General features: G+C 42.9%; 2 protein-coding genes and 1 long non-coding RNA gene across 3 annotated transcripts; all 3 read right to left on the bottom strand.

Annotated features, from left to right (window-relative positions):
• Positions 1-1480: 1480 nt before the first annotated feature.
• LOC124646710 (receptor-like protein EIX2) lies at positions 1481-9925 on the bottom strand. The gene is made up of 2 exons (XM_047186792.1): positions 9473-9925; positions 1481-1900 (listed from the first exon to the last, which is right to left on the bottom strand). The coding sequence occupies exons 1-2, from the start codon at positions 9923-9925 to the stop codon at positions 1481-1483; spliced, it is 873 nt and encodes a 290-aa protein (XP_047042748.1).
• Positions 9926-11989: 2064 nt separating this feature from the next.
• LOC124675171 (pathogen-related protein-like) lies at positions 11990-13346 on the bottom strand. The gene is made up of 4 exons (XM_047211242.1): positions 13152-13346; positions 12771-12903; positions 12373-12671; positions 11990-12271 (listed from the first exon to the last, which is right to left on the bottom strand). The coding sequence occupies exons 1-4, from the start codon at positions 13281-13283 to the stop codon at positions 12131-12133; spliced, it is 705 nt and encodes a 234-aa protein (XP_047067198.1). The 5' UTR covers positions 13284-13346; the 3' UTR covers positions 11990-12130.
• Positions 13347-13603: 257 nt separating this feature from the next.
• LOC124675169 lies at positions 13604-16348 on the bottom strand. Its single transcript, XR_006993197.1, has 4 exons — positions 16207-16348; positions 14670-14773; positions 14175-14314; positions 13604-13845 (listed from the first exon to the last, which is right to left on the bottom strand). It is a non-coding gene; the product is annotated as an uncharacterized LOC124675169 (long non-coding RNA).
• Positions 16349-25925: the final 9577 nt, after the last annotated feature.

Raw genomic sequence — 25925 nt, 5'->3', positions numbered from 1 at the left:
TAGAAGTTCTATTACAACAACCAATGGGATATGTACCGAAGCTAAAACGACAGTTTTTCACCGGCCAGATCATCAGGATCCGCCGCATTTCCATCAAAACGAAGCAGCTATGTCGTAACGAACTTTCACGCGCCCAGGTCATCTGCATCTTCGGGATTGTCATTTGTACTCTTCAAAATATGGTTCAATCCTGCCATCCTGGCCATGTCATTTCGTTAATACCATACGAGCTAGCAATTGAATGGTAAACGCTTTACACCTCAGTCACTAATGATTGGCAAGATATTCAATTTGTAACAACTTATTTCCACATTTTGTAGCATATGTCATATCATCTGACCTCCGTATGAATGCGCAAGGAGCAACGACTTGGACCAAAGGATAAGCATATCGATTTTCTTCGATTAGAGTAGCATCTTGTTACAAATTTCATAGTCTCTCCAGTCCATAACAAGTGTCGATGTACAAAAATTCTAAGCTACCAGCCAAAAAGATACAAAACTATCCTCAGGAGAGCTTCATCTTGTTATATTGTGATCCAAATTCGTCGTCGGTAGGCTTGGACCGAAGCGTAGCGGAGTCTGAAGTTAGCACATACGTCGTGCCCTGCAAGGACGGCTTCGAAGGGGGGTGCGGGGGGCGGCAGGTCCCCGCGGTACGGATCGTTGCCACCGTCTATATATACATCTTGTAATCCGCCGGCTAGGGTTTATCAGATTATAAGATAACCCACGGTGTTTGTAAACACTCCCTAATATAGTGAAATTTTGTTGGCTGGCGCCTATGGTTTTTTCCCCTTCTGTGTTGGAAGAGATTTTCCACGTTAAATCTCGTGTCTTCGCTACGTTTTCTTTTATCGTTCTTCATTATTTGCTTATCGCTTATATAACAACAGTTGCAACTGAAACAAGGAGCATGGAATAGTTCCAGAAAAGGAATTGCTGAAGAGGATGACAACTTGTAGCATTGATTTTCCAATCACTGATGGAAGTGTGCCTGATAGATTGTTTCTAGACAGATCCAAGGATGTTAGGCTCGGTGGAAATGTTGGAATCGGGCCAACAAGCTGGTTAGAACTGATATCCAAAACCTCCAGGCTCCAGCTGGCCAGCAAACGGGAAGTGCTGCTCAGTGATTGTACCATGTATTCATGTAAGTTGTTAGAGCTTAGCCATAAGCCTCTCAACTTTATGAGTTCCCGTATACCAACTTGTATCTCTCCGGAAAGCTTATTGTTTCCATGTCAAGCTGCTAAATTGGCCTAGACGACTTGGTAAGGACCCTGTCAAATTATTGTTGTCCAAAGACAACATCCCCAATTCATGTGATGGCAACCGATCCAACATCTTCCCTACGTCCATGTTGATGAAGTTCTCTGTTAATCTGAGCACCTGTAGGTTCTGGAGTTTCTTGAAGGTCAACGAAAATGCATCAATGCTAGTGATGTGGTTCTCATAAAGATACAATTCTTCAAGGGAGGTCAAGTTCCCCACTGCGTCCGGGTAGAACCATGGAAACCGCAGTGCATCATCGAAAGAAATTGGAGGCTAGGTAGAGGCAGATTCCAAACAAAATTGAAGGCACCAATAGAATGGTTGAAAGGGTTCCAACTCATGGCAATGGACTCCAGTGATGTGAGGTTGGAATGTGCTGGGGGAGGCCTCGTGTTCCGTAGCCCACAAAAGGTTAAATAAAGGTTTTTTAGAGAGGGGAGCATGCTGAGAGCATGAGCCCAGTCGATGGCAGCGCTGAGGTCCACCCCACCCAAGTCGAGTATCTGGAGCTTCCATAGGCGCGATACCCATGCGAGATCAGGCGAGATGAGCTGATATGTTTGTGGCACAGTTAAATCAGCACTATTGGTGATATGGAGGTTGACTAGGTTCGAGAGGTTCCCAATGTGGGGAGGAATCTTTTTTCCAAGCAAGCCCTCACGGGGCCCGAATTTTCTTTATCATCGATAACGAAAATACAACGTCAGGTTTTCTACTGTAGATATATATACACCTGGAATCAAGCTACTCCACAAAGTTACGGCAAAAACGAAAAACAACCATCCCTCACAGGGTTCACAACAGGAACACGAAACCTCCTCCCAGAACCAGCAAAAACAAACACAAAATATGGAGCTCAATAGCATGAGAAACAGCAGAGTTTTATCTCTCCTCCTTTTTGATCTCAACCCAAGCTCAATCTTCCATCTTGTCAGCATTCTTCTGTGCATCAGGATCCATGCCACCTTCATCTTGAATCAACAGGCGACGAGCATCAGGTGGTGCAGAGCTGGTACTACTGGCAGAATTTCCAGCACCCAGGGCCAGGTTGAGGAGTGCATCTGCGCCTTGCTGGAGCTACGCCGCGTCGGCATCCGAGTGAAGACCTGACCAATATTTCATAAAAGCCGCAGCAAGACAAATTAAGTCAGTAAGATTTTTTAAATGTTTCCTTTCAAAACAGGAGTTGTTACGCGTTTTCCAAATTGCCCAGCAGACAGCTGCGACGCCGGCGATCTGGACATTGCGACTAGAACTGGAGATTTACGGCATCTACCAGAAGTATTGTGCAAAGGATCCTGGATAAGTGGAAGCACCCAAAACCGTTCCCACCAAGCTCCACACATATTTTACTGCAGGTCATGAAAAAAAAGATGCAGAATGGATTCATTTGTAGAACAAAATTGACAAACGGAGCTTCCTATCCAACCCCTTTTCAGCAAGTTGTCTTTGGTGGCTATGGCATTATGCCATATCAGCCAAAGCCAAACTTTGATCTTTAGAGGGATTTTGCTTTTTCACAAATGTTTAAAAGATCTGTCCACACCATTGCTGCACATTTTTTTGTATAGACTCTTTACTGAGAATTGTCCATTTTTTGTCCATTTCCAACCTGGCTTGTCTGTCTCATCAGATAAAGATCTTTGGTTCAATATATTAACCAAACCATGCCATTGTGTGAGTAAGTCATGGGATAACCATCTTCTAAAAGTCAAACTCCAGCCCATCTGAGCAGCAACATCAACAGAAATCTTTTGTTCATTACAAATATCAAATATCTCAGGGAACTTCTCCTTAAGAGGAGTGTGACCACACCAGGCATCTCCCCAGAAGCAAGTTCTGTGGCCATTACCTACATTCATCCTTCTCCCACACAAATAGATCTCTCTGACATGCAGCATATCAGACCAAAGAGGGGAATCACCAGCTCTATGCCTACCCCGTTGAATCCCTGCCTCTCCCAAGTATTTCCTTCTCATGAAGTCCTGCCAAGGTCCCTCCTCTTTCTCCAGTTTCCACCACCATTTGCACATCAAACTTATGTTGAATTTGTACAAATCCTTGATCCCCAAACCACCTTTACCTCTGGGTTTACAAATCCATCTCCACTTCACAAAGTGGTATTTCCTCTTGCTGGCATCACTAGCCCAAAAGAAAGCCCTGATAGGTTTTGAAATTGCTTCCACATTTGTTTTGTGCAATAATCTCATGGACATCTGGTATACAGCAATATTGGACAGACATGAGTCAATTTTTATCAATCTTCCACCAATTGACATAGCTCCACCCATCCAGCCACCCATACTCTTTTTGACTTTTTCCTCAATAAACTGCATTTCTGCTACAGTGGGTCTCTTAGCACATACAGGTGTGCCCAGATAACTAATTGGCCATTTACCACTCTGACAATTGAATAAATTTACATATTCATGTAGTTTGTCTGAGTCTTCCAGGACCATCATCGTCTCACTCTTATCAAAATTGATTTTTAGTCCTGACATGCATTCAAAAATGTAGAGCAGAAATTTCAAATTTATGGCACCCTCCATATCATCCTGTAGCAGAAGAATCGTGTCATCTACATATTGCAGAATAGCAACCCCATGCTCCACCAAATTATCAGCCAAACCTTTCAAAAGACCATTTCTCTGAGCAGAGGCAATCATTTTGGATAAACTATTAGCAGCCATGTTAAACAGGAAAGGAGCAAAAGGATCCCCCTGTCTGACACCTTTGAAACTGCCAAAATAAGGTCCCACTGTCTCATTAATCTTCACACTCAGAGTGCCTTTTGTGACTGCTTCCTTAATCCAAACAATCCATTTACTACTAAATCATTTTTGTCTGCAACAATCAATCAAGAAATCCGAGTTGACTTTATCATATGCTTTTTCAAAGTCAATTTTCAAAATCACACCTTGTTTCTTTTTGCTTTTGGATTCCCTCAACACTTCTTGCAAAAGCATAACACCATCTGTGATATATCTTCCCTTAATAAAAGCATTCTGACAGGGGTGTTTCAGTTTATGCATGACAGGTTCCACCCTGACAGTTAAAGCTTTAGTAATTTTTTTGAAAAGTACTTGTAGCAGACAGATAGGCCTGTATTTCTGAATAATCTCAGCCGCATCACATTTGGGAATAAGAGTTATAATCCCATAATTAATCCTCTCAAGGTTGATGTGATGATTATGGAAATTATTGAACATTCTCATAATATCTTCACTAATAAACCCCCCAGCAGTGTTGGTAAAATTCCACTAGGATACCACCAGGGCCAGCAGCTTTGTTCTTTTCCATCTGGTCAATCACTTGATGTACTTCCTCAGCAGTAAAAGGAATATCCAAGAGTTCCCTATCAGCTTCATTCAACTTTTCATTCTCCTCCCAAATATTATCAGCCAATCTCACCCCAGCATCTGTTACTGGACCAAACAAGTTTCTATAGAACTCAGTAGCATGCTCTAGCAGAGCAGGTGTCCCCTTTACCTCATTAGCGCCGTCTTTCAGAGAGAACATAGTTCTCTTCCTTTTCCTTCCATTAGCAATTCTATGGAAGAAACTGGTGTTATTATCACCCTGTAACAACCAAGTTTCTCTGGACCTCTGCGGTCAAAAGGCTTCTTCTTTTTCTAATAGCATCAGAATCTCCACTTGAATCTGAGATTTCCTATATGCTTGTGCAGAGGAAATGCAGTTTTTCTCCTCCAACTCTTCCAACTTATCAAGCACTTTTTGGAAATCTTGCTTTTTCTTCTTGTCTCTCCCTCTAATATTTGCACCCCAGCCTTTCAAATAATTTTTTTACTTTTTTCAGCTTAATCTGAACTACTTCCAAGGAATTCTTTGTTTTTACAGGTTCTCTCCAAACTCTTTCAACCTTGAATAAGAAGTCTTCTTCCTTTAGCCAACTTTTGTCAAATCTGAATGATCTGCTTCTCTGCTCCCTGTCTTCCAAGGTGTCCAAGATAATTGGGTTGTGATCAGAGATATCTCTAGAGATTTTATGCACAGTAACCAAAGGGAAAAGGTTTTCCCAAGCACAGTTCGAAATCTATCAAGCTTTTCCAAAGTAGGGCTTACATGATTATTGGACCAGGTGAATTGACCTCCAGACATATCAATTTCCCTAAGCTCATAAGTGTTTATGATAGCATTAAACAAGGTAGACCATTTGCTCATCCTCATCTCCTTGTTTTTCTCTGAAGGAAATCTAAGAATATTAAAGTCTCCACCAATCAGCAAAGGTAGCCTCTGATCACTGCAAATACTACCAAATTCCACCAGGAAATCTTCCTTATCTGCCTCCTGTGCAACACCATATACAAGCACCAAATTCCACCTTTTCTGCAACTTTAGATCATGCATAGTCACCTTGATACAAAACCTTCCCATCACAGTATCCACAACATCAAATCTAGAAATATTGAAGCCACCCAAAATACCTCCAGCTCTTCCAACAGAAGAAATCCATTTCCAGGAAAATTGATTCCCAGGATCAATTTTCCGGAAGAAGGATGGAGAATTTTTTTTTTGATTGTCTCTTGCAACCCAGTGAAATCCAAATGTTGCTCACCAATCAGATCCAACAAAAAGCTACTCATACCTTTCTTCTCCACACCTCTGCAGTTCAAACTTGCCCCAATCATAGATATTTGGGATTTTTCTTCCTAACTCTGGATCCAGACACAATACCACTCACAGGGTGGATATTAGTTACTTTCACCTGGGCAGCACCATACCCTGCTTGTGCTCCCCCAGAATTACTCTTCTGCCTGTTCCTCTCCAAAGATCTTTGTATCTTACAGGCTGATTTCATCTTCTTTTAATTTTGGTTTTTTTAGACAAGACTGGAGTATACCCCTCATCATCCCTCTCATCTTCACCAAAACCCAGAAACAAAGTTTGACCACCACCAACAACTTGTTGTTCTTCCACCTCTTTATCATCTTTATCTTTTTTGTTATGCAAATTATATCTAGCTACCTCTAAGGCTTTTAAATGATTTATTTTGTCCAAGTTAAAAGTTTCAGGATCCATTCCCATCTCTAAAGCTCTAGCACATATATCATCATTATCTAGAACAAAAAAAGAATTTGTGTAAGCAAGATTAATACCTGGAGCTCCCCCTGTCTGAGTGTGGTGTCTCACACCATCATCCACCCTGCCAATTGTGGTAGGTTGGCTAGAAATCCTTGAACTCATCCTGGTTGCTTGACTCTCTTGTTCTGCATGAGCAACATTTCTGCCTACATCACCTTCATTGTCAACCTGCATTTCTTCCTGTGTCAGCCCCTCCTGCATGTCCTCCTGCATGTTATCCACCTAAGGTTGCAAGCCATCAACAAGGATGACGATAGGAGATCTCTCATGCTCCAAAGAAGGAGCAACCAAACCCAATATGGCTCCATGAATGAATTCTCCTTCAGCTTGCTCATCTAGGTTATCCTCTTCATCTTCTCCACTGCTACCATAATCCACCATTTCTTCATTCTCATCATCTTGTTGAGCAGGTGGAACTTCTTGCTCTTCAATAATTGGGTCCATGATACTCTGATCCTTCTTCTGATGCATGAAGCCTTTGTCACTCCCATTTCTTGTCAAAGTACTAAGAAATTCCCTGAAAGAAGCATTATTGTCCATGCTAGGCACAGTCAAATCTCCTGCAGATACATCTTGACCCAGAGCAGCTATAACATCTCTATGTACTACTTGCAGAGATTGAGTGTCAGCCTGATTCCCAGTTACATTCATTTTTTCATTTGTAGCAGAAGAAGATTCATTGCTACCATCAGCCCCAATCATCGTTTGACCCATGGCCTACTGTATCTTAGTTGCGAAGGACTCAGAAACATCATCAGACAAGCTAGTAGAGCTAACAACAACATCCTTCCCCTTCTCTTTATTTGTATGACTCTCTCTCTGAGGAACAGTCTGAGAATTAGATCCTCCTGCATTACCTTGACTCACATTACCATTTTCAGCATTAGGGGTTCCTTCTCCTTCTCTCCCTGTCCTCTGTCTCTTGGGAGAATTTTGTTGTGCCCCCACCAGTATTCTCAATTGTAGCAGCATAATATGTAGCAGGGTTGGAGCTGGGGTCAATAACTTCCCTCGTGAATTGAAATTTGTAGAACCCATTCTTGATAGCTCCAATCCTTGAGCTTGGAACCAGAGCAGGATCTTGACAGCCAATTTTCACTCTTACATAGGCAAAATTTCTCAGAAAGTTCATATCCAAAGCAAGAGGTACCCCAGCCATACTTGCAACATAGTACACTGTCAATTTTTTTCCTATATTTCATTGGTATACCTTTTATGTGAAACCAAGCTTCTTCCATGACAGCAAAGGGTTCAATATCCCCAGCCCATTTCTCAATTTTGATGATCGCATCAGGGACCATTTTCATGAAAAATTTACCAAAATGAGATAGCTCTTCAATGCATTTTGCATTAGGAAACCTGGTGATAAATTGATTTTCAGCAGCAACTTTCACATAGAATCTCCATTTGTATCCCATTGAGTCAGAACAAACCTGGAACTCATGTTCCATATCCCTGAAAGTAACATCTCCCCTCACAACCGTTATTTGTGCATAATTCAACAACTCCAGCGACTGCACTTGCCTTCGACATCAGGAATCAGATAGAATCCTTGTCCAAATTCAGGACTCCCATAGTATGGTGCATGATATTCCCAGGGGTCCCTCTCTTGACAGATACTAACATGGTGATTCTTCCCACAATTCAAGCATCCAAGAGTATTAACTTCTCTAATATTCTGGAACGGAAGAGTATGCAGAGAAACTTCCCTACTAGCAGCAGCAACCACTGGAGGTACATAGGACCTCAATGGAGCTGTACTGGCCAACGGAATAACTGAAGAAGTGTTGGTGGATCTAACTGCATTTGACTCAAGCGGATCTACTTCTCTACCAGGGTTTACAGAACTCACCACAGTTGCAGGATGGGGAATCGTAGATGTTGGCGCCGTGGCGAAGGAGTTTGCAAAAGAATCTGCCCTTGTTCCAGCCATCTCTTGGCAGTGAGCCCAGCGGTCACGGCTACCGGCAGCAGCTAGATCCTCCTTCCTTTGACGTTCCATCAGAGCTCGCTCTCTTGCAGCACGCTCGGTGATGCGCAGATTTTCCGCCCTCCAGCGGTCCTCCTCCTGCCTCCGCTCTTCACTGCGACGGCGTTCCTCCGACCGACGCCTTCCTTCAGCTTCCCGTCTCCTTTCCTCCTCCTTGCGCTGATCTTCCTCTCGTCTGCGATCCTCTTCCCAGCAGCGTTCATCTTCCTAGCGATGTTCGTCTTCATGCCTCTCCTCAGCGGATCTGAAGCGAGGATTGAACGGCGGCCTCTGATACCCTCTTGGCGGTGATCTGCGTGGCAGAGATCTGCGAGGTGGGCGACGATCCAGCGCACCCACCACCTGCGCAAAGGATCTACCATCGCCGGATCTCACTCCTTGCCAGATCCGAGGAGGAGACGGTGGTGGCAATCGAAGTTGTGGCGTAGCAGATCTCCTCACGAAGACGACGCCGCACGTCGCCCTCGATCTAGGGTTTGGAATGGTGGAATTGTTGGATATCCGCCCACCAGGAGTAGATATCTCACGGGCAGGCCTCCCTAGAACAGTGTTGGGCTGTGACCTGGTAACTGGATTTGCAACCTCCGTAACCGTGGATCGGACTGATGGCCCAGCACCCAATTCTCCCGCGCGTGCACAGGACGGTGTTTGAATCGGAGTTGGCGCCACCATGGCCGCGATCTCGATATCCTGCATCTGTGGTTCGATCAACACGCGATAATTGGGGAAAAGTATCGTCACGCCATGAACAATCCGTCGATCAACCCTAATCCTCTCAATCTCCAGCCCTGCCTCATCCACGAGCATATAGATCTCGCGCGCAATATTGAGGACCGAGCCATACCTCCGAGCGCCCTCGTCGAAGTAGAGCGTGCGCCACCTCCTACATCTCGCCTCAGCGCCGGAGTCCGGCGGTCGGAGGTTCTCTGCGGTGGGGCGGCGCCAAAAATCGCCAGCGTGCGGTCGCATCTCGTTCACCCAGTTCTTGAGCAAGATAGATGGAATCTGTATCCTGATCTTAAGGTGAGTGAAACTGCGATGGCTAAATCTGCAGCCAGTGATGAGGCAATATAAGCAAAGATATAAATAGTCTCGTGGTCTTCATGTGGGGAGGAATCTGACCGCCGAAATTGGAGTTAGAGAGGATGAGGTTCGTCAGGTTCCCTAGGCCGCCGATGAACTCCGGGATGGGTTTGCCACCGAAGTCATTCTCCGAGAGGTCCAACGAGTCGAGATGCTGTAAAGTGAGCAAGGATGGGCGAATCTCACCTCCTATGAGCTCCGGACTGTGCCACGGGGTGTTGACTCGGAGCGTGACGATGTGGTCGGTTCCCTTGCTGCATTCGACGCCCTTCCACTGGCAGCAGTCTGCGCCTTGCCACGATGAGAGGAAGTTGCCGGGGTCGGTGAGGCTGGCCTTGAAGTCGAGAAGCGCGTCCCGTTCATGCGGGATGAAAAGGTTGCTCGCGGGCGCTGGTGCCGATGAACTCCGGTGGAAGAGAAGGTAACATGTCGCTAGGATCATGGCAATTCTGGGGAGCGACCTCGGCTCGGCCATCCTCTTTGTGGTTTGGTACGTCTAGTAGGTGTGGCCTCTAATCTGCTTCGCCGGTGGAAGTTCATGACGACATCCCTACCACACTACTACCTCCGTCATTACCAAATGAAGATGAAGATGCTGTGAAGCTCAAGTCCAATGAAGTTCGGATTGGACCTATTACAAGGGCTCGTGCGAAGCTACTTAAACAACAGGTGAACTTGTTCCAAAACGATACTTTGATTGATGAGAACTTTATACTACCTAAGTCATGTTATTTATGTATGATCAGGTATGAAGAGGAGACAAGAATTGCACGAGGAGGAGAGGAGCAGCTGGACGTGAAGATGGACGTGAAGCTGGACATGGAGCTGGACATGAAGATATTCCATGGACGCGCGAGGGAGGAGCGGAAGGTATCCGCAAGAGAGGAAGACGAAGTCCAGGCCGACCCAGCATCCGGTCAGATCGGCCGCCACGCCGGCGCGCCCGGTCTCTGGCCCGGTCCAACCGGGCGGTCCGCCGAATCCACCCCGGCGCCAACCGGGCGATCCACTGATGCCAACCGGGCGGGGTACTGAGCCACACGTCCCGCACCCGGTTGCCACCCGGTCACAGTCCCGGTTTGAACCGGCCTGCCCAGTCCCAGGCCCGGTCGACCGGCCCCCAGACCGGCCGTGTCCGAGTCTGTCTCGACCAGATCTATTCTGGGTCGGTTATTTTCGTACTTTTTCGACTGAGGTCGTCCCGGACGCCTATATAAGTGCCCAGGACGCCCCCAAAGTTGCTTTAGACCACGTTTAAGATAAACCCTAGTTCTTAGTTGTTTGCTTTGCAAAACTATTACACCATATTGCTTGATTTGGTGTAGATCTGAAAGTCTTGTGTGATCTGCTGTTCCATTGGGAATTAGAAGGTTGCAACTTACCGCTTCGTGGTCGGCGGCTACGTGCGCAAGTGTGTGAAGTTGCGAATATCTTGCAGGGTTGAGAGCTGTTGCATTGACGACAGGGACCAATCGAGAGATCTCGTTGCGTCATACAAGTTATCATCCACTTCATCATCTGTGATTCTCCGCTGTGTTCATCCCGTGATCATCACCACCATTGCTTACTGAGAAGATCGGACCACCCCTTATTAGTTCAGCATATGATAGCAGGAGAAGTCGTCCACGCGTCAACGGCCATGCATGAACAATGATTGATTTGTTTAAGATGAAGCTTCCAGTTCCCTTACTAGGCAGTTTCGATGTCTCTATCCGTTCGCCAAACTTTTGGAAAAAGAACACTTTGTCATGGTGGACTACTTTAAATAACACTAGCAAAAAAAAAGAGAGAACCATGAAGAGGATTAAAAGTTGAAGCTTCTGGGAGTGGTATTTTGACACATGGGATCATATGATCTCTTTATTTTGAAATGCATCTTAGATATATTTTGAAACATTAAAAAATGTGCGCGTACATCTTCACGTGCTACACGTCTACAAAATTGTTTCATGAAAATTCGACATGTCTTGTGACGTGTGTAAAAAAACAAAATTCGGTGCTAAAAATAGGACTTGTCACAACATAAATTTTCTATTTTTTATATAGATCACACAAAAAAAATCAGTTTTTCTCGAAACTTGATGAACGCACATATATTGTGGATATGTACATGTAGAAATTTTTATCAAAAAAATTCGACACTTCAAAATATATTTTCTTGGTAGAGGGAGCATACGCACCCGGGAGCCAAATTAAATTTCGGAAGCTTCTTAACTTAAATATTTGGAGAAACATCGGGAAATAGTATACTGCAAGTTTCGTAAAACATATGAAAAATTCTACCACGAAAGGGGCAATTGTGCTCACTTTGGAAAATCGCCTCCCTCACCTCCTTATAGATTGATGAAAGTGGTAGTGAGACTTTCGTTTCCCAATAGGTAAACCTTAGTTATATCATCCCTGTAGATTTTGGTCACTAGGATATGTGAAACCATCGTCATCATCAAAGCTGTTTTTAGCAAAGCAAGGGACAAATTATAGATGGTTTTGTCACTTGAAGGATCTAGAAATATCAAGTACCGAAGTAGACAATCATGCATGGATCAAAATATATTTGTCTTATTTCAAAGATTTTCTTGACAAGATGGAACCATGCCAATCAGAGACGCTGGAGCCTGGAGGTGATCGACTGGTCGTACTGTACCCTGATGACATGTTGTTTCATTAATCCGACTGCGCTTTAATCTGCTCTCATCACAGGGCAGCCTGAAGCCGATGCAAGAGGAGCAGGAGCAGAAGCAGGCGCACTCAAGAAGCTCGCCAGGAAGTTGCCACGCTCGTAGAAGTACTCTGCCTTCTCCACCTTCGAGTCCTCATCAACCTATCATCACATTGTTTGCTCAGTGTCTACTCTGTTTTTGTAAAGATGCCCTAGCTGTGCAGCACATCTCAGACTTCATATATTATAGCAGCCAAACTTACATGGAAGATGCAGACTCCAAAGAACTCGACGCGCTGGCCGTGAGGAGGGTGGTCTTTGAACGGGCCCTCCATGTACCCCCAGTGCCTGAACTTGAAGGCGATCCTCGGCGGCCCGCTGTAGACATCCAGCACTTCGATGGCGAAGCCTCGGGGAAACGCCGTGAGGAACGTCGACATGCCTGACTCGACGGACTCTTTCTCTGGGTCGTAGATGCGGTGCTCCGGCGGCAGGGTGGTCGCCAGGAACGCGTTGTAGCCGCCAATGGCCGAAATCTCATTCCGTGTCAGGGGCTTCATACCTGTAAATTGTCAATTCGTTTACGTTGCACGGACAACTTATGGGGCATCGATCGTCTGTCGATTGTGTGGAAGTGTGGTGTGGGGCGGTGAGGACTCACCGTTGGTGCTTGCGCTGAATCCATGGGAGTGAACGCTCTTCTGGTCCTCAGGGCGCACCTTGTGGACCATCTCCATCTCCCAGGTCTTGAGCAAGCGCTGGACCTTCTCCTCCAGAGACCCCTCTGGCCATTCCTGTTCCAGTGAATCATGAAGATGATAATTTGTGTGGACAGAAGATCTTTTTGTTCAGTGTACTACCGACGCCGTTCATCATCAACACGGCAGGAATACTCACTCCATTTCATATTAAGTGTCCATTTTTTTTCTCATTCAAAATGAGCCCCGTCGTATCTAGACAAATTCTGACTAAAGTTGTGCCTGCTAACTTGGAAAAGAGGCATTATGTGATGCATCCGTAGGTCAGCTGTTTAGTAAAGTACCTTGGTCCTCTCTTCCTCGAAGAGCTTGTTGACCACGTCGTAGTTGGGAGGGGCTCCAAGCCTCCACACGGTGCTCTTCTCGCCCTCGCCATGCATGAAAGATCGGTACTTGTCGCTTTCAGCAGACGCCATAGCTAGCTGCTTGGTTCAAGGTGCAATTTGGTGCCGTTTCAAAGCTGCAAGGCGAGCAAATGGTTAACTCTTTACTTATAGGAGAAAATTGTATGAGGAGGAGAAGTGCATCCTTGCAAACGTCAAAAGTCACTGCCTTGAAAAACAAAATTGTCAGTTAGTACTAGGAAGCAATGGCGCGGCGGCACGCCACGCCCGTAGAGTGGCCGTGATGTGGAAGAATAAAATATGGTATTGTATTATTAAAGAAAACTTAACAATGTCTCACAAACCAGCTGTAGTTCAAAAGTAAAAAAAAAAACACCAGTTATACAATTTTTAGATCGATTACAGATTGTAGAACTAAGTGCCCCGCAGGAGCAAGCCAATACACCCAGGCAAAACCATTACAGAACTCAAACTTCTCAGCCCAGAAAACTGACGCAGAAGCAAACTACAGGATATAAGTAGAGGTGTAATCAAACATCAATTCTTCAGACACCACCATCCGAAAGTAGATTCCAGTGAAGCAGATCACCTTCTCTACCTCAGAGCCATATATCTAGAGCGTGCCGACTCCATTCTGAGTGGGGCAATACAGCAATCAATTAGGGAGATGGAAATAATCACCAATGGTTCTTGAAGAGATGAGACAAAGTACATTTATACCCACAACTGATTTCAGCTATTTCAGAATATATACATGCAGTTTTGAAGACTATTTCGGCCTATATGTATCCTGAGCCAGACTGATAGAATTTGACACCTTTGTCTACTAAAGTAATAGATGCAAGAACGACATGTCGACACATGTAAACGCTGGGTACATGAGAATTATTAAGGGAGCGTTCATAATTATGACTTGGCATCCATTTTTGTACTTAACTACTATAGGGCAACAAAGATACATACCTGATTTATTATTTTGGGCACATAGGTCTTCGGTATGGCATATTTTGAGGCTTGACTGAACATAATTTTTTTGTCGTCAAACCTGAGGCTTCACTGAATGCCTCTTGTTGTTTTATTTTCAGGTCAGGGCTCTCATTGGCCTGAAAAAAGGTAAAAGATATTAATTAAATTATATTATGTCGATTGTAAATAACTAAGGAGTAGATGATGGATAAATTAGGTGGGCATTTTAGTTAGCAAAAGCGCTAAATCAATGCAGATGTGCAAAAACATCCGCTATGCACAAGCAAACAGGACAAATCATGCTCCGTATCTACAGATAACTATCATACTCTTGTCAATTGTCATGGCAACCAATATAAAAGAACGGCAAACGAAAGTTTATAAGTCTAGACTGGTATGGCATACACCGATGTTTCGAGTCTCCAGCTCTAAGAATAGGTGTTCATAAACTACATGAAATCTTCAGCTAGCTCTTCCAGGTAGGGAACTGACCATCGCAAAGCTTCCTCCGTCCTTGTAAGAATTGGATCTGCCATAGAAAGTGATCTAAGCAAATCAACTTCAGGTTCCTATCCCCCTGATTAAGTTCAGCACACCTGCTTGCAGAACTTTATTCAGATATCTAAGCAGTAAACATAAGGCCTACAATAGTATTCTTATATCATCATGTAGCATATAACATAGTAATGTAATTTGATTGCCCTTACAAATGCCACAGTATGCTAAAAGAATGGTGACGTGTATCACTATGGAAATTATTTCAGAACAATGCCTCTATGCTCCTAACGTTTTTGTGCAAAAATTTATTATGCCGTGATTTCATCTGCTACTTGTTAGACCAAAATAATAAATTCTTTTTCTATAAAATTTGCAATTCCTTTAACTACATGCTCGAAATAATTAGCAGTCAGCCCATTTATCCACACGAAATAAAAAAAGGTGAATATGCGAACATTTATTTATGTGATCTGTTTAAATCAGTTATCTTTTTTGTTTTCAGATGCTGGCTGGACTTGATATGTATGCTATGCCACTTCATCATCGTCACCTGAAAAGTACGCAGTAGCTCAATGAATCCTATCAATTGAGCACTAAAGAAAAGCAGAACTTGAAACATTGCAGGTGCAGACAGCCTATAAGCAAAATATATGGCCTAGCCTCGCGGAACTATAATCAGCTAACCAACCACAACAGAAACGCACCAAGGAAAATGACCAAAGTTCTCTATGGACAATATCTCCACCTAACATATTAGTTTGGAAATGCGCTGGCCAAGAAGTTGTCGACAAATTGAAGACTTTTGAAAGGAAACACTTACATACTGAAGCAACTGAGAGAGTAAGATGAAATACTCAAATATCTAAATAAGCAAAATGGCCAATTGCCTCATTTAAGCAAGACAGCAGATCAAACGTGGTATGCAGGGAGCACCTGCTAGGACTGCATTGTTTCCTTCAGAACGACTTCATGCACTTTCCTTTGTCGAGTAATCTTAATTCTGAATAGATGTTCTGTCCTCTTGTAGTTTTCAGTGCGCCAGCAGCAATGAAAAATTCCAAGGTGTAGACTGAGGCTTCATTTAGTTACTCCTTGAACTGATCAATATGATCTGTTGTTATGCATCTTTCCATTGTATTTCCCTGGGATGAATACAAAATCTTAATATGACTTTCATGCAAAAGTTACCAGGAATTGTTGGAAAGGTGCAAAAATGAGAGTAACTTGTTTATGGTGGTTAGTCTAAGATCTAAAAATGGTATGATTTAGGAGGTTGAGAATGATGCTAGATTAGCTTTTGTGACAATTATTTCATCATAATATCGGAAGCTAAAAAAATTGATACAAAAGGAGAAGTACAGATTTAAAACATTGTTGGATCAACATGATAATAGTGGTTTCTTCATAACAACGGAAGGAAAAAATAATATAAACAAAATGAGAAGTTTCAATAAGTTGTGGCAGTGAGGTGCACTTGCTAATAAATAAATTGGAAAAAATAGATGTAATACTCAAGATTCTGAATAAATACCTGTTGATCAGCGACGATGAAGTCTAACCCATGTTTTGTCGAGTTTTGTGATCTCTACATTCTCAGATATGGGAAACACAAAGAAGGACCTTTCATTGATAAGATTGAGGCGATAATTCTTTGAACAGTAAAATCTGGATGTCATTCTCAGATATGGGAAACAACAGAAGGACCTTTCATTGATAAGATTGAGGCGATAATTCTTTGAACAGTAAAACCTGGATGTCTTTCTTCCTCTGACAACCTGCATGTGATTGAAAGTATTCAGTGTACAGTATTTTGGGGCATACCAAAGATTAAAAACAACCCTGAAATTCACAAAGGGATTAAATTTCTAGTCGAAAAATGTAGACAAAAGGAACTAAAATAGAGAAGATAACAAAGCAGAGGAAGGAAAATATGAATAATCGAGTGCATTCTGCATGTATGTGAGGGTATTCAGTACTAAATTGTGGATGTTATACTGCAGGTCAAAAATTGAACGGCTGGATGAAGGAAGAAATACCATTTCCTGTGGAAAATGTAAGAAGAAAGGTTCTGGAGTAGAGGGAAGAACGAAACAAAGGAGGGAAAAGATGTATAACTGATCACGGAAGACTATTTCGATGCCTTAGGAGCTATGGAAAGCTTAAATTTTCTAAGGAACAATGGAAGAAATCCCTTCACCAAACACACAGGACGTAGAATCATCAGCCTGTAGAGCTAATAGTCCCACATGAACATCACCAACGGAAGGGTTACCATCCTGTCCAATCCACCATAGCCAGCTCCTGCATCAGTACAAAAGAAAATTAAAAAAAAAAAATCACCGGCCCTACCACATATCAGCAGTAGCGGTCGATGAAACCACCTCCCACACACATGGAAAACACAAACCGCAGGGCCAATCGGTTGACCGCGGCCTTGCCCGCAAACCCTACAGGCCTACCTGGCGTGGACACGTACCAGTAGAGGAACCACCACAAGAAGGAGATGGCTCAGCAGTAACATCTTGAAGAACACGACGACGCAGCAAAACCAGAGGGGGCGAAGAAGTGGGAGGCCGGACTTGCAGTAGTGGAGGATGTTGACACCCTTCTCTCCTTCCCCCGATGTCGCGCCTATTGGAGCCAACGCGGCCATCCCCATCGTTAGCAAGAGAGGATGTGCGCGCCCGACGGAGCAGCCTCGGCCTGACGGCTAGAGAGGCAGAAGAGGCTGCCGGCCCTAGTGGAGGACATGGAGGGAGGCAATCGGGAGGCAGAGAGCAGATGCGAGAGAGAAGAAGAGACACGGGGCAAAGCAACGACAAAAATTCTATCGTGGAGATCGCCGGGAGATCATGGGCACCGCTTTGACCCTGCCGCTTTGACTAAGCCCTCAACAAAAAAAGGAAGCAAATCCACTCTTGCCGGTAACCGGTCACCTTCCCATCCGTAAAATGAGCAAAACAAATATAACCAGCAGTCAGATCAAGCGGTAAAACAAACAAACAGTGCACGTGGCATTTAATGTATGGATGAAAATCACAGAAATTAGCCCATGAACAGTTCCCAAACAAATCTGGTTGCGGTAGATTGATTGAACTTTATATAGGGTATAATATGATATCCACTAACTGAACTCTTGTTCACACACTAGCTAGGCTGCTACTCGCCCTCTCCCTCTCAAAATGCTCAATACACGGAACAAATGCACAATCATACAAGCAGTTGTCGGCGATTTGCACAAAAATAACCCAAAAGTGAAAGAAAAGCACAGACTGACCCTCCGGCGAAACTATTTCACCCATTGTAACATCCCAAAAATTTCAAAATAAAACAAATGAATTTCACTAGTTCCAAATTTTGGAACCAACAAAAACTTTTTATTAAATAGAGTATGATACATAGTGATCTTGCTTAATTCTTGTGTTATTGCTATGATTGCTTGTTATTAGTATTTGAAATAATCTTAAACCCTAAAACCTCACCCCTCTTTTCACTATCCTAGTAAAATAAAATAAAAGGAAATTAAATAAGAAAAAGGCATATGTGCCTATGGCTATAATTATAAATCTTTACCCTAGAACTTTCCACTTTCTTTAGAGGTTTGGAAAACCTTCATACACTCTACCTAGCACTTATCAAACCAAATCCAAAGTGAAACCAAAGAAATTAAAAAGAAACCAAAAATGCCATAGAGGCATATGAGAGTAAAATGCAAATTTAGGAATTTGGGAAGATTGACCCTAGGACTTGTTGTGAATGGTTGGATCACTTCCATATACCATTTCAACACTCAACAACACCAATTGGGTCAAGCAAAGCCAAATTAAAAATCAAATGCCACATATGCATAGAGGTATATGGGACACATAGCCATAATACCCAATTCTTGCCCTATGACTCTAAATCTTGACCAAATGATGTGAAACCATCTATCAACCTCATATAACACTAAATTGACCCTAAACCATGTCCAAGTAAAGCAAGATCAACAATTTACAAGGTTAATGAAATTTGACACATCATCTCTTATGTATTAAGGCCAAATTTGCAAATCTTTGAACAAGACCATTTGAATTGGTTTCAATGCTCTTAAAATGTTTCTAAACTAATAAGAACCACATTAGAGTCAAGAAAAGTCAAATCAAATGGAGAGAATTCAAATGGTGAGATAATTCCATTTTTACTCACATACACTCTATGTAGAAATGCAAATTCTTCACCAAGGACATAATTACTTGTTTCCTTGCTTCTAAAAAACTTCAATATGATAAACTAACACAATTGCATCATTGGATCAAGAATCAAATCAAGAGAAATCAAGAATTCTTCATACATGTGATAATGGTCACTTGGGCTAAAAATATTTTCTTCACCACTTTGCACCCCCGTATTTCTTAAAACTTAAACTAAACTTTGTCAACCAAAGCCATGTCATCCAAGACCATGTTATGGTGAGTACTTTTCATGTTGACCACCATGACCAGAGTTGACTAGGTTGACCAGAATTAAATGGCCAAGATGGGATCTGAGAATAAAAACAAGATCATCCCAAATTTGAGACTTTGCAATTCTTTTCCAAATTGAGTGCCACCACCACCAAAACTTCACATTAATTATATCATGAAGATTCACCAAAAAGAATTTCAAATTTTGAAACTTTTCTTCATGCGGCCATTATGTCGAACACTTGGCGGTGCATAAATTCGGAAATGTGTTACATGCTTTTGTCCAAGCAGTTTCTTCCCTAAACCCCTTTGCAAATGTGATCATTAGCTAGTTCTACACCCCCTGCCTCTAGCCCAGTACTTGCATGGTCGATTAAAGCCAAGGAAAAACCCTAAACTATGCACAACTCCACCATGCCGGCCACTTTGGCATCTCCAACACCAGCCGAGCATTTTAACCCGTGCCCTTGTCCCGGAGCATCCGCAATGCATAAGGACACCAAAGGTACCGCTCACTCGATCGATCGTGCACGGACTTGATCGGAACAGCCATGCCAAAACCCCGCCGGTACACGCCCGTGCACGCGGTGAGCGCGCTCTCGGCGTGCGCCAGGACGCCGTGCACTCGAGCGTGCTCGTCCTCGCCCCGCATCCCTACGGCCGCGTCGACTAGCCACTCCACTCACCCTACGCGCTAGACACGCTCAAGCACCGCCCGCAGCCTCGTCACCGTCGTCCTCCTCGCCGAAGTACCGCGGGTACCGAGATGCTCCCCGCAAGAAATCGAGCAATCCTATCGCCCTCTCTCGCCCTAGCTAGTCGTTGAGCATCTCCAGGACGACGCCTACACGTACCCGTCCTCGCCTTGCCCTTTGGAGCACCACAGAGCCGCGCCATGGCCGCGCCCTTGCGAGCACCCCTCGGCTCACCTCGACACTATAAATAGAGACCACTCCGGGACGCTATCTTCACACCATCTCGCTCCCCTCTCCTCACTAAGCATTCCTACACCGTCAATTTCACCGCAGCTCGCCGGAGCTGCTCGAATTGCGAGCTCGAGTCCGCCGGAGCCCGCGAGCTCCGCCTCGATTGACGCCTCCCCGAGCTCCACAACCGCGCCGCAGCCTCCTCGTCGACGACGCCTTCTCCGCGCACCTTGCCGCAGACCTGCAACGGCCTGGTAAGCTCTCCGACCCCCTACCGCCGCCGTGACCTCGTCGGAATCCCGTCGGTGACGACGACGCTCACCTGCCGTTGATCCTCGTTCTAATCCTACGGTCGAGATAGAAAATACCGCTTCGGCGTTTAAAGAGGCGCCGACAGGTGGCCCCCACCCCGTCGCCGCAGCCCACCCGCACCCGTTGCTTGCTGGGCCGCGCCGTGTAATTTAAATCGTTTCGGCCCGTTAGCATTTCCCGCCAGGCCCAAGAATTCAAATAGAATTAATCCAATTAGTTCAAATTCAAATACTGATGCTAACTTCAAAATTGAATACCTCGAAATCTACTGCACCAAATTTGACCAATTTTATATATTTAGAAAGCCCATAAAATTATCTAAATAATGGCACTGGCCTCATATCCAAATTCGTATTAGAATTTAAATGACAAAAATAACAAGGCAGGGCCTTTTCTAACTTCAAATAATTATTAAAAATAATCTATAAATGATTTTAAGTTAGTTCCAACTCTTATAAATCACAAATGATGTCCTCTAATTGATTATGCAATAATATAGCATAGTTGTTTGCATGATCATGGACTAGATCCCAATAGTGGCTATGTGGCCATTTCTAGCCCATTTAAATTATTTCCCAATTTAAGCATTTAAATCTATGAGGTGTAGCACCTCATTTAAATCATCTTCTCAAGTTGTATGAAGTAATGTGATGACCCTTGTTGCTTGATCTCATATTTTCTCACTTAAGAAATTAAATGATGGCCATAGTAGCATTTAAATTGTTCCAACTAATTATTAAATCATATGAGAGGTATCCCTCTCATTTAAACCTTTGTCTCAAGTAATTCTACATGAGGTAGAGACCATGGTCTACTAACTCTCATATGGAATTATTCGATGATATTAAATCATTACTATGTTGGTATTAAATTGCATGAGGTGTATTCCCTCATTTAAATCATGTTTCTCAAATAATAAGTGTGAAGTGTTGACCTTAGTCAACATGTGCTCATACCTTAGTATTTGAGGAAATTAAATCTTAACAATATTTAATGAGAGGAGATTAGTTCTCCAAATAAATAAATAGAAACATTAATTAATATTGTAATGAGAGGAAACTATTTCCTCCAAGGCATTAAGGAGTTATACTAATAAATAATTATAATGAGAGGAAATTATTTTTCCTTTAAAATAAAACCAAGTAGATCACCATGCTACTAAGATGTGATGCTAGCATAGACTTGTGTGAATCTTTGGTGTGTTTAGTCTAGCATGCAAGTTTTGTGTGGTGATTGTATCCTCGTATTCGTTTATAGACGCTAGTACCGAAGGCTACGAAGGGGACGACGAGAACATCTACTGGAGAAGAAGGAGGAACATTTTGATCCATACACCAACCAAGGCAAGCTAACACTCTTGCAAGGTTCCCCGGTGCAAAGCTCTACAAGAGCAAGGCACCAATATTTTTACCTTATGCTTAATGCTCCTATCCCAAGTTTTTACTTTACAAGCTTTTCTAAATTTTGTTTATCAAAGTTTACCTTTTTGATTCATGATTCACTTGGTTTAGATATAGAGTAGAACAAGAGCATCAAAGTTAGCCTAGAGCAAGACAAGCTAGTTAGCACCCCTCATGACTAGTTGCTAGTGCTAAAGATTAAAATTTACTATTAGAGATGGGAACTTGTGAAAATCAAGGACTTTGAAAACCTTGGAATGATAAGTCATTCTATTGAAAGATTTTGAAGGTGAATATGACTCGGTGAAAGACTTGGTGAATTTTACGAAAACCGATGGTTGGGTTCGGATGCGATACCATTCCAATTTACAAGTACCCCCACAATACCCGATTATGGGTAGGGCTTAACCGGAAGTTTATGTGTCTTAGTATGGGTTCCCTCTAAACAAGCGTCATCGGGGTTATGCCCAAAGCTGCCTCCACAACACAAAAGAAACGACGTTAAAGAAGAGGTGAATGTCCGGCCCAAGCCCCGTGCGGTTCCCGGTTGATCTGCGGTTTTCACCGGGAGGCCAAGCTCATGGGGAGAGGTGCTCATACTAGCATATATAAGTGAAAGGTTATGGTTGATGATCCGCGTACCGAGTTACGATTATTCGTGGTTACCCCTGACGGATGTAATCAAAAGTTGTGGCACAAGTGTACAACCTCTGCAGAGTGTAAACCTATTCGAATAGCCGCGTCCACGGTTAAGGACGGTTGGAAAGGCCATACTCGTTCCGTCATCAGACCATTTTCAAAAAATGTGACATATGACTTGTGTTTTAAATTTGAAAAGGTGAATGGTGAATTTGAATTAAATCACAACCGAGTTGTGGGAATGACACTAATGTTCCCACTTGAGTTAGTCTAGGGATTCAAGCATCTTTACTAAATGTTTATGAAATAAACTTGGCTTTATGCAAATAAACCTAGAGCTTAGTATCCCCTTACTAGAATTGATAGTTCTTACACTAGTATTAGTTTGCGAGTACTTTAAAGTACTCATGGCTTTGTCCCTGGCTATTCAAATGGCCAGACTTTGAAGGAGAACAACAGTACGAGGAACATGGACAGCAGGACGTCTACGACAACTAGGACCGCTCCTGACGTCAAGCGTTGGCCTCGTGGATTAGATAGCCACTACTACTTCGCTTCCGCTATTTGTGATGTTCGTTGATCGATAGATCAACTACTATTGTAATATTGGATCATGTGATCTACCCTTGTAAGACGATTATGTGTTGTAATAAATGATGACTCTATGATATTCAACTATTATGTCTCGCAACAACAATATTCCCGGGATTGCGATGTATGGCATAATAGGCATCCGGACTTAAAAATCCGGGTGTTGACAAGTTGGTATCGTAGCCATTGTTTGACCTTAGGAGACCCTAGTTAGAATGGACGTCCGAAAAACTTAGTTTCAAAACCAATGAAGTGAATATTTATGAAAACTTATTCTCACTCTTATCCTTGAAATCTTTTCAAAAGGAGAAGTCCATGCTCTACTTTTCCTTGAAATTCTACCTAAAATTTTGCACACTTGATCACTTTAGTAGAACTCACACCTACGCAAGAGTTTGTATCGAGATCCCCTTGTATCGTAGAGCGGTGAATGGTTCTTAAAACCAACGGTGTGTTAGCTTTGTAATGTGTGATGTTTGGTATGAATGAAAAAGTGTTGTTGGTTGTACCCCCTCAACACTACTCAAGTTTTGACACTTTTCAAATTTTACCTCCAACAAACCATAGAAATTCCCCTCTTATCTTATGATCTACCTCATTGTTCAGATGGCCCCTCCTACCCGCAACAATCCCCGTGCCCAAGCCAACCAGATGCACCTTGAGCACGCCAAGATGACTGACACCATCAACATCCTTGCCATGGAGCGCAAGGCACTTCGTCATCAACACGCCAAGAAGGACTACCTCATTGCTCGCCTCCGCGTCGAATAGCATCACTGGAGCAGCTCATCTCAATACCCAACCATGCCCCCAGAGGCAAGTCCACTGTGACTTGCTATGAATGTGGTGTTACGGGTCATTACTCTAGGAAGTGCCCGATAAAAGCCGCCAACAATGCCCCAAGGACTGGAAGCAATGCTGTACCCATTACCCAAAAGGACAAGTCAACGGTAACTCTGCTATGAATGTGGAATTGTGGGTCATTACTCCAATGAATGCCCCAAGAAGCTTGCTAGGACTGCCTTCAATACCGCTGCAATCGCCCAAAGCAGCAGCGCTATGCCACAACTGGAAGGAAGTTTGCCCCAAACTACCCACACAACCGCAACGGTCGTTACTACCGCTTGAATGCCACTGAAGCTCAGGAAGCACCACAGACCATGCCAAGTATGTTTTCCTGTTAATCAAAATGCTCAATCTCTCTTAGGAACCTAACTTTTCTTAAAATCTCGGGACGAGATTTGTTTAAGGGGGAAGGGTTTGTAACATCCCAAAAATTTCAAAATAAAACAAATGAATTTCACTAGTTCCAAATTTTGGAACCAACAAAAACTTTTTATTAAATAGAGTATGATACATAGTGATCTTGCTTAATTCTTGTGTTATTGCTATGATTGCTTGTTATTAGTATTTGAAATAATCTTAAACCCTAAAACCTCACCCCTCTTTTCACTATCCTAGTAAAATAAAATAAAAGGAAATTAAATAAGAAAAAGGCATATGTGCCTATGGCTATAATTATAAATCTTTACCCTAGAACTTTCCACTTTCTTTAGAGGTTTGGAAAACCTTCATACACTCTACCTAGCACTTATCAAACCAAATCCAAAGTGAAACCAAAGAAATTAAAAAGAAACCAAAAATGCCATAGAGGCATATGAGAGTAAAATGCAAATTTAGGAATTTGGGAAGATTGACCCTAGGACTTGTTGTGAATGGTTGGATCACTTCCATATACCATTTCAACACTCAACAACACCAATTGGGTCAAGCAAAGCCAAATTAAAAATCAAATGCCACATATGCATAGAGGTATATGGGACACATAGCCATAATACCCAATTCTTGCCCTATGACTCTAAATCTTGACCAAATGATGTGAAACCATCTATCAACCTCATATAACACTAAATTGACCCTAAACCATGTCCAAGTAAAGCAAGATCAACAATTTACAAGGTTAATGAAATTTGACACATCATCTCTTATGTATTAAGGCCAAATTTGCAAATCTTTGAACAAGACCATTTGAATTGGTTTCAATGCTCTTAAAATGTTTCTAAACTAATAAGAACCACATTAGAGTCAAGAAAAGTCAAATCAAATGGAGAGAATTCAAATGGTGAGATAATTCCATTTTTACTCACATACACTCTATGTAGAAATGCAAATTCTTCACCAAGGACATAATTACTTGTTTCCTTGCTTCTAAAAAACTTCAATATGATAAACTAACACAATTGCATCATTGGATCAAGAATCAAATCAAGAGAAATCAAGAATTCTTCATACATGTGATAATGGTCACTTGGGCTAAAAATATTTTCTTCACCACTTTGCACCCCTGTATTTCTTAAAACTTAAACTAAACTTTGTCAACCAAAGCCATGTCATCCAAGACCATGTTATGGTGAGTACTTTTCATGTTGACCACCATGACCAGAGTTGACTAGGTTGACCAGAATTAAATGGCCAAGATGGGATCTGAGAATAAAAACAAGATCATCCCAAATTTGAGACTTTGCAATTCTTTTCCAAATTGAGTGCCACCACCACCAAAACTTCACATTAATTATATCATGAAGATTCACCAAAAAGAATTTCAAATTTTGAAACTTTTCTTCATGCGGCCATTATGTCGAACACTTGGCAGTGCATAAATTCAGAAATGTGTTACATGCTTTTGTCCAGCAGTTTCTTCCCTAAACCCCTTTGCAAATGTGATCATTAGCTAGTTCTACACCCCCTGCCTCTAGCCCAGTACTTGCATGGTCGATTAAAGCCAAGGAAAAACCCTAAACTATGCACAACTCCACCATGCCGGCCACTTTGGCATCTCCAACACCAACCAGCATTTTAACCCGTGCCCTTGTCCCGGAGCATCCGCAATGCATAAGGACACCAAAGGTACCGCTCACTCGATCGATCGTGCACGGA

Source organism: Lolium rigidum, chromosome 1, assembly GCF_022539505.1.
Source record: "Lolium rigidum isolate FL_2022 chromosome 1, APGP_CSIRO_Lrig_0.1, whole genome shotgun sequence".
In the NCBI taxonomy this organism is placed as follows: domain Eukaryota; kingdom Viridiplantae; phylum Streptophyta; class Magnoliopsida; order Poales; family Poaceae; genus Lolium; species Lolium rigidum.
This window is presented reverse-complemented; position numbering and strand designations above follow the sequence as displayed.

Excerpts from the sequence above, each read along its gene's own strand:
- LOC124646710 (XM_047186792.1), bottom strand. The coding sequence starts at position 9,925 with ATGGCCGAGCCGAGGTCGCTCCCCAGAATTGCCATGATCCTAGCGACA. Across the intron at positions 1,901-9,472 it reads GCGGTCAGATTCCTCCCCAC|ATTGGGAACCTCTCGAACCT; the intron begins ATGAAGACCACG and ends ATTCCTCCCCAC.
- LOC124675171 (XM_047211242.1), bottom strand. The coding sequence starts at position 13,283 with ATGGCGTCTGCTGAAAGCGACAAGTACCGATCTTTCATGCATGGCGAG. Across the intron at positions 12,904-13,151 it reads TCGAGGAAGAGAGGACCAAG|GAATGGCCAGAGGGGTCTCT; the intron begins GTACTTTACTAA and ends TCACTGGAACAG. Across the intron at positions 12,272-12,372 it reads TTGGAGTCTGCATCTTCCAT|GTTGATGAGGACTCGAAGGT; the intron begins GTAAGTTTGGCT and ends ATGTGATGATAG.